This window comes from Seriola aureovittata, chromosome 2, assembly GCF_021018895.1.
Source record: "Seriola aureovittata isolate HTS-2021-v1 ecotype China chromosome 2, ASM2101889v1, whole genome shotgun sequence".
Taxonomy (NCBI): Eukaryota; Metazoa; Chordata; class Actinopteri; order Carangiformes; family Carangidae; genus Seriola; species Seriola aureovittata.
In genome coordinates this window covers 12,272,790-12,288,343 of record NC_079365.1, presented here as the reverse complement: position 1 = coordinate 12,288,343, position 15,554 = coordinate 12,272,790, and the positions used below count along the sequence as shown (strand labels likewise).

At 39.2% G+C, this 15,554-nt stretch overlaps 1 protein-coding gene across 1 annotated transcript; it reads left to right on the top strand.

Annotated features, from left to right (window-relative positions):
* The first annotated feature begins 317 nt into the window (after nucleotides 1–317).
* ccdc3b (coiled-coil domain containing 3b) lies at nucleotides 318–11,704 on the top strand. Its single transcript, XM_056365473.1, has 4 exons — nucleotides 318–443; nucleotides 673–1,098; nucleotides 4,649–4,823; nucleotides 9,558–11,704. Exons 2-4 carry the CDS (start codon nucleotides 740–742, stop codon nucleotides 9,849–9,851), a joined length of 828 nt encoding a protein of 275 aa, XP_056221448.1. The 5' UTR covers nucleotides 318–443; nucleotides 673–739; the 3' UTR covers nucleotides 9,852–11,704.
* The last annotated feature ends 3,850 nt before the right edge of the window (nucleotides 11,705–15,554 follow it).

The window sequence follows — 15,554 nt, the reverse complement described above, 5'->3', positions numbered from 1 at the left end:
GGTTCACACAGTTTTCAGCCTGTCCATTTTTATCGCAGACTGTCTGGCCTCTATCACCTGATCAACATGTCAGCCTACTATACCTGAGCACCAGCAGAAAAAACACGAATGAAAGCTCTTAACTGATATTTTCTTATGGAGTCTACAACATTATTTTATACTACTAAACTAGTAAATTAGCCCTGGTTAATCTAATGAAAACTGAAGTACCTTGTTTCTTCGCATGTTAACACTAGAGGGCACCACTGATCTTTTGGAAATTTTAATTCTAACCGTACTCTTTTATTGTTTTCTCTTTTTTTTTTGTTGCATTTAATGACACATTCTCACAACGTTGGAGCTGGAGGATTTGTTGTGTTGTTTAAGGGAGTTTTACTTAGGAAATTTCACACACAGGCTTGAATGCAAGCTCCTAATTAGCTCCTCCTGATGTCATTTCAAAGGTGAGAGGCAAAGTTTTTCAGGGGATGCTGGTGTGGATGGGCTGATCCACTAATCGCAGGTATTGTGGCTGGGGGAGGGAGCAGGGACAGCAGTGAAGTTACCAACTGTCCGGGGCTATATTGTTGTTTATATTGACTTACTGTGAAAATCAGTTGAGCCAGCGCTGGTGGAAGTTTGTGCATGGTGTGAAAGCCCTGCAGTGTCTCCTTTTGTGATTTCATCCATCAGCTGAATCGTTCGTGTCGGTGCGCCTCAGTGACCCACAGACGTCTCCGTCTCCTCTCTCTCTGGGATCATGTGGATTATTTTGGGTTTTATTCTGGCAGCGGCCGGTCCCCATGGGAGCTGGGGATGTCAGCTGCCCCACGACTGGAGACCGCAAACAGAAGCGTGCCGCGCTGAGCTGGCGGAGATCATAGTCTTTGCCAAGGTGTTGGCACTGCACAAAGAGTCGTACAGTGTGTATAACTACCTGCCGTGGCAGCACGACACAGACCTGCTCTTCTCCGCCGAGATCGAGCTGCTTTGCGACCAGGCGTGGGGCAGCATGCTGGAGGTCCCCGCCGGCTCCAGGTTTAATGTCACCGGCCTGGGCTACTTCCCCTGCTTCTCCTACAGTGTCACCAAAAACAACAACTACTACTTCTTTCTAAGGTGAGAAACCCATGCCCGCATTCAGTCATGAAAATTATTTCTTTAAGTCGAAATGAAAATGATTTAATTATAGCTTTATTTGCCCCATACAGAATGAGTGAAGAGATTCAGCAAGAAAAAAAAAAAAAACAATACAAAAAAAACAACAACTACCACTTAATGCATATAAGTTAATAAAGTTATAGAAAAAAGACGAAAGAAACAACTGATCATTTGGGTTGTAGCAGTTAAACACATATTTATGCAAAGTTATAAATGTGCGTAAGATTTCAAGCACATGAATATGATTTTGTTTTGGGCTGTATATGTTAAACGTTTTAAGAGTTTGTCTCAGTGACTGTTTCCTGAGGTAACACGGCATGACCCATTTTCACCGTCTTATCCAGATGTGTCTCACAGCTGCAATAAACTTTACATTGCTATTTAGGATTAAGAACAATTACACATCTTCTCCCACTTTGTTAATTAGAATAAATTGCTTTGAGTGCAAAAAGTTAGTGAGTGATAATTAGATCTGATAACAACTGAGTGCGAAAAGATATATTGTACTGTAAACTCAGTTAAACTCTATGGGTAAGTGGTGTTAGGCAGGTTATATGAAATTTTTATTATTAAGTCTTTGGAGAAGAGAAACGATAATTTCACATACATTTGTATGTTCCACTATCAGTCCCACCAGTGTAGCTGATATGTCTGTTCAGTAGCCTACACTGCAGCCACTTCATTACACCTAATCCAAAAAAATGGAAATTCAATGTAAAGCACTTAAAAAAACACTTGAATGAGAAGGACCAGAAACTCAAATGTACATTTAGGGTATTATATTTTGGATTAGACATTGGGGTACAAGGACCTCCTTTTGTCTTGCAGTCATAAACTTGGATTACATCATCACTGGCTCCACCATCTGACCTTCCTGAGCTTGGGACCCAACTGACACCATGTGCACATCTATGAGGGTTAAATGTTTAAACTGGAGGATAGAAGTTCAACCAATTAAGTTTTAGGTATAAGAAACATCTGTTCAGAAGACCTCACATCTTGAGCCAGAGACATACACAGAGAGTATATTGTATGTGTTTTTACCGCTAGGCACCCCAGTAATATATTATGAGTATAATATAAAATCCATCCTTGAACCTCAGCTCCTCTCTGTGCCTTGCCCTGTCTCTCCCATGAAAATCAGCAACTCTTCAAACCTGTGCTGAGATCTGTCATGAAAGGAAGCAAAGCCTTTCAGAGGAGTCAATCAATTGTCGGCCAGTAAGGAAACATTTGCACTCAGAGGCAGCTGACTGGCACCATCTGCCCACGTTCTCTTTTATAATCAGTTTTCTGACCATGTATTGATTTCAGGTTGATATTGTATTTCATAACCTGTCAAAGTTTCCACTCAGATTTCAAAAAAAGTATGTGGCAGGTTAATTCTTAAATGTCTGTGTCGGACAGAAACAACACTGTTGCTCAGGAAACCTTGATTGCATTCCAGTCAGTGTAATTACAGTGCCAGACATTTCCCAACAGCTTGAAGGTAAACCTACAAAGAATTTTCACTCAGGAGAGTTATCAGCCCGCCAACAGTCGGCAGGACCGCCTTTTGTCTGCCCAGCACTGCTGAAATACACCAGTGTACCATCAGTGGGGGTGGTGTGTGTGTGTGTGTGTGTGTGGGGTGGGGGGGTGGGGTGGGGGGCATTCCTCAAGTTTAATGTTTGGCTGTCCCACATGAGGTTGTGCAGCAGGGCCAACATCAATAGCATTTTTATATGTTACACATACACAGAGTCACGCTCACAGGTGTGATGGTGCACTGCTGAGGGGGATGACGACTTTTGAAAAGGATTTTCACTGGTTTCAGTTAATTACACCTCCTGGGATGACTTTTCTGGCCCCTGTTGTGATGGTGGAAACATCCGGACGTTATCCCTGTAATCAGCCAGACGACCACCATCAGAAACTTCCTGGAGCTAGTCACAACAGAGCCAATTTAAGTGCCGATCTGATGATGATTATGAAGCAATGATTACTCCAGTAAACAAATGGTGTGGTGGTGTTTGTAATGGAGGGAAACCCCCTCAAAATTGTTTACCCACATTTTCCAACGCAGAGGACTCTAGTCCACAAAGGATACATGGGTATCAATGGGCATTGAATAATAGTGTCTTTCCCAGCAATTCCTTCATTTTGTCATTGAACTGCTGTGATTGAACCTTGCACACATGTATCACAATCTTTTTCTATGTGTCTTTATTGCTTCTTCTCATAATAAAAGTGCTGTTTGCTTTTATTCAATGTGTTATTTGGCACCACAACACCCAAAGATTCATAAAGACTGATAGTGGACAGTTGTTGTGGCCACTCTGCAACACCAGACACTTTATTATGAAGCCAAAACTGAAAAGTTCTCATTGTAGTCTCCAGTGGACGTCCATTTCCTGTTATAAAAGTCTCAACAACACTGTCTCAGACCAAAGCAGTTTTTCCAATCAATCATGAGAATAAGCTCCCAGGACAGGACGAATCAGAGCATGGAGAAAAATGCAACCTAGGATCTCCCTCTGGACGTTTAAAGGAGACAGATTGAGTGTGCTGCTTCAGCCATATGTTCGCTGTAAAAACTTTAGCCTATATCTCACTCCTCAAGATTTTTTAAGCTCTCTGTCATAAGGAGACAACCGACCACAGAACCTTAAAGGAGATGAAACTCCCACATAAACTGTCGCTCAAAATAATGTCTTTGTAACAGGACGAACACGGTGTGAAATTTACCAACATCTATACAATGTAAAAAAGGGTTTCATGTCACTGTTGATGTGTTCACTCATTCTTCCATTGCTGTAAAAGTCCATTTAAGTTCCTGGTTCTTCTGACCTCCTGGTTGCTGTGCTTACATCTGACCTTTGACCTCTTTCTGTTGAAGCAAAACATCAGCTTTCTTCTTGTTCTTTCAACATCCCCACACACACCCACACACACAGTCTCCGATAGGGACAACCAAACTTTTGATGTCCCTCGAGGGATCAGAGATGAAATCCAGATGTATGGAAAACACGCTGCTTCCTTCCTCACACACTTCACATTGTAGGAGAAGATATGAAACATGCACGGTGAATCCCTTTGGCTTGTAATTTGCTGGCTTGAGTCATCTACATAATGATTGAATTTGCATAAAAATAGACCAGGGTCTGTTAGCAATTGTGCATATATATAAATGTTTGGGGGTTTTGTTCCAAAATGTTCTAACTCTTACTGTTAGTGTCTGCCAACTTTGTATGCTGCTATCACTAGAGACTCACTAAAACTAGGGGTCTCCTATGAGTCTAGGATAAATAGGTATAATCTCCTCCATTGCTTTGATTTAAATGGCTTGTCCTTCCTAATAAAGTCAGTATTCAGGAGGTATCGCACAATTTCTTGTTGCTCAAATTTCACAACTTTTACTTTACTAGAGACAGGAAACAATCTGTGCCTGTGTTTTTCAAACATGCTTAACTTTTGTAGATGTTCATTTTTGCCTTGTTCACAAGTGTATCAATACAATCTTTTGCAGGATGGACGAGAACTACAATATTGTCCCTCATGGAGTGAACTTCCAGGACCCCATCTTCCCTGACACTGCAGATAACCACCGCATGTTTGCCAGCCTCTTCCAGTTTTCAAACTGCACGCCTGGAACTCAGGTCCATAGCTTCACCCCGGAGTGGGAGGCTCAGGAGGACAGCAGGGTACGTAGCCACCAGAACCACCAATATAAACCATTTGCTAGTGTTGATAAAACGTTTGATGAAAAGGACTTTTATTGGCATTCAGCGGTTACAGATTCATGGTGGCTTCACACATACTTTGTGGGAAAGGGTGCAATAAGAGCCCCACTAGTCTGAAGTTTTGTGGTGCACACAAAAAGGATTTAACATTACATCCTGTTGTTTTCAAAGGAATACTATGAAGAAGTGGGCAAGCTAAATAAGATCTGAAGGCATGGGAAACTAAATACACATTTCTTGAGGTTCTTTTGTCGGACAAAGAACTCACTATGTTTAAAGGAAAAATCTACTTAAAAACATTGTTTTTGCTAGGCCTTTGGCAAACCATTTGGCAAAGCAGTATGCTCAAAGACAAGAGTCCTAACATTAGAGTGACATCATATGGAGCCAATGGTCTTTGTTTGCCTTATTATTGTATAACAATGTCAGACTACTGATGGAGTATCACTTCCAAACCAACATTGGCTCAAGCTGAAGCAAGGAATCACTTTAACAGTTAGTCAATTGACTTAATTAATTGGTAACTTATTTAATTGTGTAAGTAATTTTTCCAGCAAAAATACTAATCATGTATTGGTTGTAGCTTTTCAATTGCATCTGCTTTTCTGTGATTTATATATATTTATATATTGCTCAAATGAATATCTGTTGGTGTTGGACGGTTGGTCAGACAAAACAAGACATTTTAAGATCTTTGGAAATTTTGACAGGCATTTTTCATAATTTTCTGACATTCTATAAACTAAACAATTAAATGATAACTTGAGAAAACACACTGTAGATTAATTGATAATGGAAATAATCATTAGTTGGAGCCCTCAGATGAAACAGTAACATCAGTAGACCAAGTGTAGCCAGAGAACATGGTAAATATTGAAGGAGGGGGATGGCTTTGATGGACTGGAAAAACCATAACTCTCTGTGAGAGAGAAAAATGTAGAAAATGACTAACTAAAGTAAAACCAGGGAAAGTGGATACATGGTGAAATTAAATTACAACTCTTAATCACAAAATAGCTCCCGGTTACACATAGGACCATTCAGACTGATGATTTAAGAGTGTGAGAGCATCTGAAAGTATCTACTCTGTTTAAAGCCTATGGCATTCATATTGATGGACATCAGATTTTAAGATGACCTGAATCAATAGGCTTGAGCTCCAGTGCACACCTTGCTGTCATTGTTTCATCGATCAAAGCTCATTTGCACCTGGTGCTCCGTCACTCTGTAGACTTGGCATTTCGTCTCAGAGTCCTTTGTGTCAGTACATAAATGGTTTCCAGTCACTCACCACCACTTTATCCCCTTTAATGAATCTAAACCTTTGGCATAATCCGCCTGATTTAGGTCAGTCTTCTTCTGTCTGTTTCCAATCATTTGCTGACTACTCATAAAAGCTAAAATCTGCCATGGGTAAAGAAAACGAAAACATGGTTTGTATTTCCATTAACAGCAAACTTTTGGGTCAGCCTGTGATTATAATTACAGAGCGACATTTAGATATCAGTGCTCCTTTCTTACATCATCCTCATGATTAGATTTCCTCTAAGAAAAATAAAAACAGACTTTGTTTTTTTTCCTGGTACTGAGCAACCATTGTTTGGACAACCGACCCATACTCACGTCAGAACAGATCATGCCATACACATCACATCATCCAAACCATAGTAAATCAAATGGCCTGTATTCAACTTAAGATTCAACACCAAACGGTATCAGCAATAAAAACATTATTTTAACAAGTTAGGTTTTCCCACAGTTTTTGTTCTCAACACTAATGTAGAAATATTAGCTTTGAGGTTTACAGACACTGTCCTGACCTGATGACTGCACATGGAGGCAAAACAAATGGCTGGTCATATGTAATAAATGTCATAAAATTTCAGCCTCAGTTAATGTGATGTAACAAAACATTGTGTACATACACAGGATTTGCAAATATCTCTGTTTTACTCAGAAAAGTTTCAAACGTATCTCCTCTGACATGGGAAATGACACGTTCAGTCCTGCATAAAATATAAACCCTTTTGTTTTTTTTAGTTCAGATTGGATCATATCAGACTTTGATCGTTAAAGTCCTGTTGGATACTGAGGGTGCACCACATGGATCCATTTTGGAGCCTTTCAAAATCTTGGGATGTAGAGTTTGAAAGACATAGCATTTAGTGATGAGTTGCATTGTGGGAAATGAGTGATTTTGGAGATTGAACCATATTAGAGTCAAAAAGTTAGGATATCTGCCTCAGCTGCTTTGATTTTGAGCTTGATTCTTTTTTAATCTGTTCAGCTTAATGAAGATGCAATATCAATGTCAAAGTAATTTTTCTGGTCACGAAGACTAACCAGCGTGTAAAAACTGTTCCATAATGTTTTCCGAAGATTTAAGTACTCTTCAGTAGTCTTGTCTTGAAGACTATAAATCTTTACCAGAAAGCAGGCTTCAGATGATTTTGTATGATCTGTGTTTATTGTGTCAATTTTTCAGTATGCTTAATTTCTGATTATGTTCAATCAGCTGTTGCAAAATAAGAGTTTTCCTTTTGTACACTGCTCTTAATAACCTTATATTACTATTTAATGCAAATAAAACAAAATGTATGTTGTTCTTGAGATCAAGAGATATAGAATATAGTAACTTACCTATCTGCATTCACACGCTATAATATTGCAAGCGCCATAGAAAACAAATAGCTTGGCATCTGGCTTGATTCCAATTTAAATATCACACTGAAAATGTTGCTGGAAAACTGTGACAGAAGCTCGAGTTTTTGTACAGAACCAAAACAAGCTTCCCTAAGAATTATAAGGAGAGGAGTGTTGTAGATATGATTTATCGACATGCTACTGTGTCTACTCATAAGCCATTATTCTCAGTTAAAATGTTCACTCTTTGGTTTATGACTGGAGGTAAATACCAACTGCTGCATTTTGAGGAAACTGATTTGGCTTCCCTGATTAAGAGACGTAATAACCACTGGTCCTGAACATATTTATGTACTAAAACCCTTGTTGGAAAACTGTCATCTTATATCTTTGCTGCTCTGACCCATGGTTCCCCAGCTCCAGTGATTTGTTGCTGATTCATCAACATTGTACCAGAACTGATTTAAGACTCTTTTCTTGCTTGTGCAGTGGTCTCAGTGAATAATTATGCAATGTTACCTAAAAATCAGCAATACTGTATTAGACTAGGTGTACCTAGTGCAGTTTTGTAGCCACAAATCATAGGATTTTCAGTCTCGTGACAGTTATGGCCATAGAAGTTGTGATCTCTGAGTTGCTGATCAAGATTTATCTCAGACATGTTGCAAAAAACGTGTTTTCATCATCGATGTCCATGTGAGAAAGGTTTATCATTAGCAGAAGAGGCAGGTTTAAATGGTACACCTGTGCCTCATTCTTGGCTGTAGACTTTTTCAAGGGCAATTACTTAAGTATTTGTCCGTGCTGCAGCTTAGAACAGCACTGTGGACGTGAAAATGAAAAACCGACTGAAGGGAGTCGTGTTTGTGTTAAAGCTGTACCTGAGTGCACAAAACAGTGATTTGCCATTTTACACTTTCTGCTTTACATCACTTGATTGTTCTGTTCCTATACTTCATCCTTTCAAATCCCTATGGGATACACGCAAGAGCACATGGGGAAAAGTCCTCAGCTAATATTACAACGAGTAATGTACTAACCAGTGATGTGGGCCGGCAGCCGGCAGCACATTTTTAACATTTCCTCAAAACCCTCAGCGGTTGTTATCTGATGGCAGAGAATTTACATCAGTGTTTCACGCTGGCCCATGTGGATGCATTAGGATCTGTGGAGGAAATCCACACTCAGGCAGACAGGCATGCAGTCAGCATCTGGAGCTAATTTTTTCACCTAGAAAAGGTCCGGGCCTTTGGATCATCTGTCGCAGGTTCGCAGGCATGTTGGGTTTCATCTCACAGTGGTGTCTCACTGAAACACAGAGAGTATGTTGTGTGACCACTCTCCTTACCTCAGATTTCTCTTAGTCCCCACCTTGAACTACAGTGTAAGTTGTCTTTGGCTTATATAAACTGGCTGGTACACAAAGAGCAGGACATACATGGTAATGCTTAAATTCTTTAGATATATTTCCACAGACTGTGCCATAGCAAGAAAGGTAAAAATACTTCATGATTAATTTCTTGACTTTTTCCTTCCGTTCTCTTTCTTTTTAGGCTAGAAGAAGCCAAAAAGTTCTTTTTTTTGACTCACACACAAACAGTGGAATATGCTAAAAGACTTATGAGCTGTTGGCAGCGGTGGTCAGCCCAAAGAGCCAGCCAGCAGTGACTTGACTTATCCAAAGGAAATCTAGTATCAAAAACAGCAGATCTGTCAGGTGCTACGTCATAAATGTAACAAAAATATATTAAATCTGACAGTATGAGCCATGATGGAATACAATTTCACTCAAATGGCACAGTAGGATGGAATTCAGTGGGGAATCTTGCAGAATATAAGATGATACTGGCCTTCTCTGAGCAGTAAATTGCAAGTAGCCTGATAGTAAATGATCAGTAATTTGACAGTTAAATGTTTAAATGGGTCAAAGTTAAACTTGTTTTCCTGAAGTGCACTTAATCAAATCCCCTTCATGCTTTTCCAAACATTACAAATTTATGTATAAAAAATTGGAACAAACAAACTTAAATCTTTTCCCTGTTCTCTCCACAGTTGTTGTGCTCCACAGTGCAGAAGGCTCTGTTCGAAGAAGAAGAGAGGGTGAGGACTCTCTCCCAGAAGGTGCGCACCTTGGAGAAAGCCAACGGCCACCTGAGGGAAAAGGTGAAGACCATGAAACGTCTGCTGCGCCAGGCCCAACGAGAAACCATCAAGGAACAACAGACCCTCAGCCTCAAACAGCTCTACGAGTCGAAGACGCCCCAGACTCACCCGGATCAGGACACTACCCAGGACCAGAAGAACCCTCCGCTCAAAAAGGTCCTATCCAAGAAGCTAAAAAAATAGACATGTTTTTTTTCTATTGTTGTATGTAAACCAACTTTCGGTGACAGAGCAAGCTGAAAGTAAGTGAAAAGCTGGGGGAGGGGACAGCAACATCAAGTAGTTGATCAAATGAAAGTAAAATGATGGACTTAAATTTTAATTTTATTACATTCTCCATGACTTCAACCTGTGCTTATTTCAAAAATCACATTTTTTTAAAAGAAACCTCACCTGAACAACCACATGTAGTTTTATTTTCTGCCCGTGACCCGCAACATTGAGACTGTCAGCTACAAAGAGACCATTGATGCCCATTTACATCCTTATCCATATTTGTTGAAGAGACTTTCCGTGCATGCATGTGTGCGCATGCGTGGGTGTAAAGAAGGGCTTTCATTTGACCTATTTTGTGTCCCCAGATGAACTAACATAAAGGATTTTAAAGGTTTCACAGGAGAGATCTTTATCTAAATCTCCTTAACTCTTATTTCACCCTATTAGTCCAATATGATCATGCTTTCTGAATAACTGTTGCTGTTATCTGTCCTAGCCCCCAAGTTTTACTTGTGTCTTTTACTTCAATCCTTTTCCAACATTATACATAGCTCATAGCTCAAAGCTGGCAGATGCACTGTTTGAACAATAGATGGACAATGTTAAAGGACCAGTTTGTAGGAATTAGTGGCTTCTAATGGTGAGGTTGCAGATTGCAAGCGACTGAATACCCCTCCCACCATCGCTCCATTGTGTGTGTAGGAGAATCTACGGTGGCCTTCAGGTAACATAAAAATGTCAAAGGCCCTCTCTAGAGCCAGTGTTTGGTTTGTCCGTTCTGGGCTACTGTAGGAACATGGTGGTGCAATATGGTGGGCTCCATGAAAGAGGACCTGCTCTGTATGTTGATATGAATGGCTCATTTTAAGCTAGCGAAAACACAACAGGTCTGGTAATAATACACTAATGCAAACATAGTTATAAATATTATACTTCTGCCAATAGATCCCCCTAAATCCTACACGCTGGTCATTTAAAGCATTTGAAATTGACGATCTGTTTTGTTAAAAAAAAAAAAAAAGAAAAAAAAATCTGTGCTGGACACATTATGCATTGTATAAATATTAGAATAAAATTTCTTATTTCAGAAATATCATCATCAAAATGCTACAGATCAACCTATGTTGAGGACTTTTTCCCAACTTCCAGTCTGAACAGCACAGGATGGATTTTATCTTCTATAGTTTCTACTCTGAAGAAGATGAGTCATAATCAGATTATAGCTCAAAGGCTAAAGGGACACAAATAACCAGTTCTTAATTGCTTTGAGTGTAATAAAATACAGAATATACAAGTTGTGAGGAATTGCTTGCTTTGACTTTGTATATGAAGGTATAGATACAGAGGAGTAGCTGTGTCAAAGTTCAAAAGCTGCAAGACCTACCATTACGTCATCATTCTCCTCTACCTTTGCCTGCTTTTCATTTACTTGTTTGATCTATTTATTCCCTGAGAAAGTATCCTAAAGTGTAGCGGTTCTTCAAATTCAGTGAATTGATTCCCGAGAGTGCATTTTTTCATGTTCTCCTTTATGTAAGTCCGTTCATACAAATTATACTAGCTGAAAGTGTAATTTTTGTGTTTGAAAACAGGGTGCTGAGCACCCATTAAGTCCAGCCAGTGAGCCTGGTGTGGTACAGGATTGGCTTTTTCTGTGTCAGAAATGAGAGTTTGCTTCATTATACTTTCCGTATTTGCTTTTGTTATTAGTTTTGCTTTCTCTAAACTATAAACATCTGGTTTGCTTGGCCAATAGCATAATCATTTGTGTAACAGTTATTGTAATTTTTAAAAAAATAAATAAATGAACTTTTCCAAAACTTCCTGAGTGGATGTTTTTAGTTGTCACAGATTATTTAGTCTGTATAGCATGCAAGTGAACTATATGATACTTTTTTGGTGCCATTTGAAAGAAATGAAATTTCAATATAAAAAGTAATATGTTCACAGGTTATAGCCTTCTTGACAGTTGCAAAACAGTTCCTGATGTGCAGTCACCATAACATCTAAATCCATGAAGCTTTCAACATATAAAACAAACAATAAAAATCAACACTGTGTAAAGCTGTAAAAGCAACTGCCTGTGCAGCACAACATTCTTCATAGAGGGAAAAGAGGCAAAACTTTCACAAGTCACAGATGTAATACTTGGAAGGGTAGGATTTGTAATCTGGGTGTGTAAAAGATTATATCCTTTTATCTCACTCAGTTTTCCAGACGTTTCTAGTCAGCAACAGAGATACATGTGCCATTCGGGTTCTTTGGCTGCATGTGTTATATGATATCGATGCAACAGTCTAACATTATTAAATGTGCTAAATTTACTTTCATCATAAATGTGTCAGGTCAAACAGCAGAACAAAGTGACTACAGAGGGAGCTGTGATGCAGAGGGGCAATGAATTCAGGTAAAAGTTTCAAACCTCAACTGTAATGTTTCCTGCTTTCCATGTACTCATGTCACAAATGATAAATGCTTTCTGGCATGCACAATATGTTTTGTGTGATTCAGTGCTAATAAATCAAACGTTTTCAAAGGACTGCTGCTAATTCAAAAGCAACATAAATCCTAAAAATAAATTGGCCTTAATTTGACCTTTTTCTCGCAAGCTCTTGTCCAGTTTTCGACCGGCGCACTTTCACAAAGAACACAGGACCATTTCAGGCACGAAATCATCCTGGCAGATAAAATTTTCAACACAATTTCCAGGAGAGCTGAACCAAATTTCTTCCATATGGCGCCGTCGCATAAAACCAAGGGAATGAGGGGCAGGGTTTGCATGGCAGAAAAAGAGAACAAACAACAAAATGGACACATTTGAAACATGTTTTATGAAAGAAACTCTCCTGCAGGATTGTTCTGAAGTGAAGCAGGATAGGAAAGGGACATTTACAAGCTTTTGTTCTCGCCAATCATTTGACCTCACAGGGCAAAGGATTGCAGGGAACAGCTCCATGCTCCTCATCTTGTCTCCTCGTTGACTCTTTCTTCGCCCAGTGAAACCTTTGCTTCAGACAACCTTGCCTGCAGCCAACTGTCAAAATCCCATGGACCCGAGCCAAAGATGATATACACACACTGCTTTCTCAACATAAACCACTGTGCACAGCCAAGCTGCAAAACAGATGTCAAGCAATAGGACTGCACAGTGGTGGTCCCTTCCAGAGGACCTGGCTATCTGTAGACATGGTTTATTTATCTTGCCTTGTTTTATGTTTACAAATGCTGTTACTTTCTTTGGCTGCTCTGGTTTAATATTTTTTTGTATTGATAATCCCAGAGCATCTGATTTTTTTTAATACAGTATTATTTTCCAATTTTTTTCTCCTTTCTGTTCATATTTTCTCAAGCAGCTACACTTTCTCTTTCATTCTGTCATTCATCACGCTGCATAAAGAAATCCAGCAGAGAAGTTTCTAGCTCGGAGCTATCTAACCTGCCACTGGCTTCATTGTGTCTGTAGGTAATTACTTGGGTCTGCACTTGGAGAGCCGGTGTTTCTTTTTGAGAAAATAAGAGCAATTCTTTTCTGTTTTGTGTTTTGAATTATTCACCCCTAAGACTGAGAGTCTACAGCCATGCTCACACAGTGGTGCTTTGAGCTAAATGCTAATGCTAGCATGCTAACATAACAGAATTACATTTGCCTTTACTTTAGTGTTACTCCTTTTTTACTTTTTTAGTCACTCCTATTTTTCTATGACCTTATTTTCAATTTTAATGTCGGTTAATCTTGTTTTATAATGGGACTGCCCCCGGACTTATCACCAGTAAGCTCCCTTAAAATACTTAAATAACAATTTTGTTGGTAAAATGTGTTTCATGAATGTTGTATTTTAAAGAGGGCTCACCTCAGAAAATGCTTTTGTTGTATTGGTTGTTAGTACTTTCTTGGAACCATTTGTTTAGCACACCATGATATCGATTACATTGCTTGACTGAATCGGCGCAATGCTAACATGCAGTTAGCGACATTATTTCTGTCTTTGTCTTAGCATTTTCTGGAGGATCTTACCACAAATTGTGCCATGGGAAACCTAATACCACTCTGTTGTTATCAGAATAAACATCTGGTTGGAGCCAGAAAGCTCCAGTTTGTGCTTTATTTTATACACAACTGCTACACTTGTGTGACAATGAATGCCAGCATACAGATGTTTAGCAGGTAGCTATCATATTTGCCATGTACACCATCTTAGAGAGTGTTAGCATGCTAACCTTGGATAATTAGTTATTGTTTTGCTCATTTTATTCGTCCTGAGGGGGACATGAACGTCTGTATCACATTTCATGCCAATACATCCCATAGTTATCAAGGCATTTCACCAAAAACTAAAAATTTCAATCACGCTAGTGGCATTAGAAGAAAAGTCATGGGATCACCAAAGTTAGTAGCATTTATCCTCTGGGCACCATGAATTTAAGGCAATCCTTCTGGTACTTAGATATTTCAGTCTGGACCAAAGCGGTGGACTGACCAATCGACCCACCCAAGAACCACACTTGGCTAGAAATTTGATATTAAGTTGCATCCCATTGCAAGCCAGCAATTCCTTTTCTCATTCAGTTTGCACCTTCCACTCACTTCTCTCATTCAGTCTTCTGCTTCACAGTGTTTTTTTTCTTTCATTTCTGAACTTTCCTTCATTAATATTATTTCATTTTAATTAAATACATATACATATACATATACATAGTAATCCTAGTTAATACCAATGGTTTAACTTACATTAATGACTGATGACAGTCAGTGAAGAATAACATTTCCATTCATCATTTCCATGTAGTTTCATCTTACATTTAATATATTTAAGACAGCAACCAAGAGAAAAAAAAAGCTATCCGACAGCATCCCGAATTGGCCTACATAAAAAACAAAACAAAACAAAAAAGAAACAAGCAAAACTGTATGAACAAAACCTCCACCAGAGTGTGTACCGAGACGATATGTGATGTGTCCAGGAATGACCTAACTGGGGTCCAAGGACAATCAATTCTTCTTCCAATTTTTGAAGCGTCATGGCCGCTTGTTCCATTGAGACTAAGCCCAGATATTCCTTGAGCCAATTCTCCAAACTGAAACAGCTGGGTTTCCTCACTTTCCAGTGGATAAGTATTGTCCTTTTCACAGAGAGGCATGAACCAATCAGCCATTGCATCATTTGAGAGCAGATTCCCTCTACTTCCCAGTAAACACATTAAAGGACAGATTGGAATATTTACACATAATAGAATTTATGTACTTGTACCTGTACATGGAAAATGTACCTGCTTGCACCTCCGGGAACATGACTTAAATTTAAATGGAAACTTTTCCTTATTGTCTCTTTACCCTTGACCAGTTTTACTCTGGTGAGGAATTGATGATTTTTCATTGCTGTCTGTCCACTTCTGTTTCAATAAGAATGATTGATGTGCGTGTTTGCCCTCAGAGACTTCTGCTGATGCAGTCTGGCTCACAATACCATACCTTTATCCTCAGAGCAGTACTATAAGCTCAGTCTTGAAACCCCAGAGAGGTAAATGCAGTGTCTTGGTGAGCCAAAAAGAGTGATCTCAGTATTTTACTTTAAGACTACAATGATGACCATAACACCAGATTGAATTCCTTGGCCCAGTTATGGCACGCAAAAAAGGGCATGGTTTGCACTTGGGAATTTGGCTTACGCT

Bases quoted from the DNA above. Each gene is read 5' to 3' on its own strand.
- ccdc3b (XM_056365473.1), top strand. From the start codon at position 740: ATGTGGATTATTTTGGGTTTTATTCTGGCAGCGGCCGGTCCCCATGGG. The intron at 1,099-4,648 runs GTGAGAAACCCA...AATCTTTTGCAG, and splicing joins AACTACTACTTCTTTCTAAG to GATGGACGAGAACTACAATA. The intron at 4,824-9,557 runs GTACGTAGCCAC...TTCTCTCCACAG, and splicing joins AGGCTCAGGAGGACAGCAGG to TTGTTGTGCTCCACAGTGCA.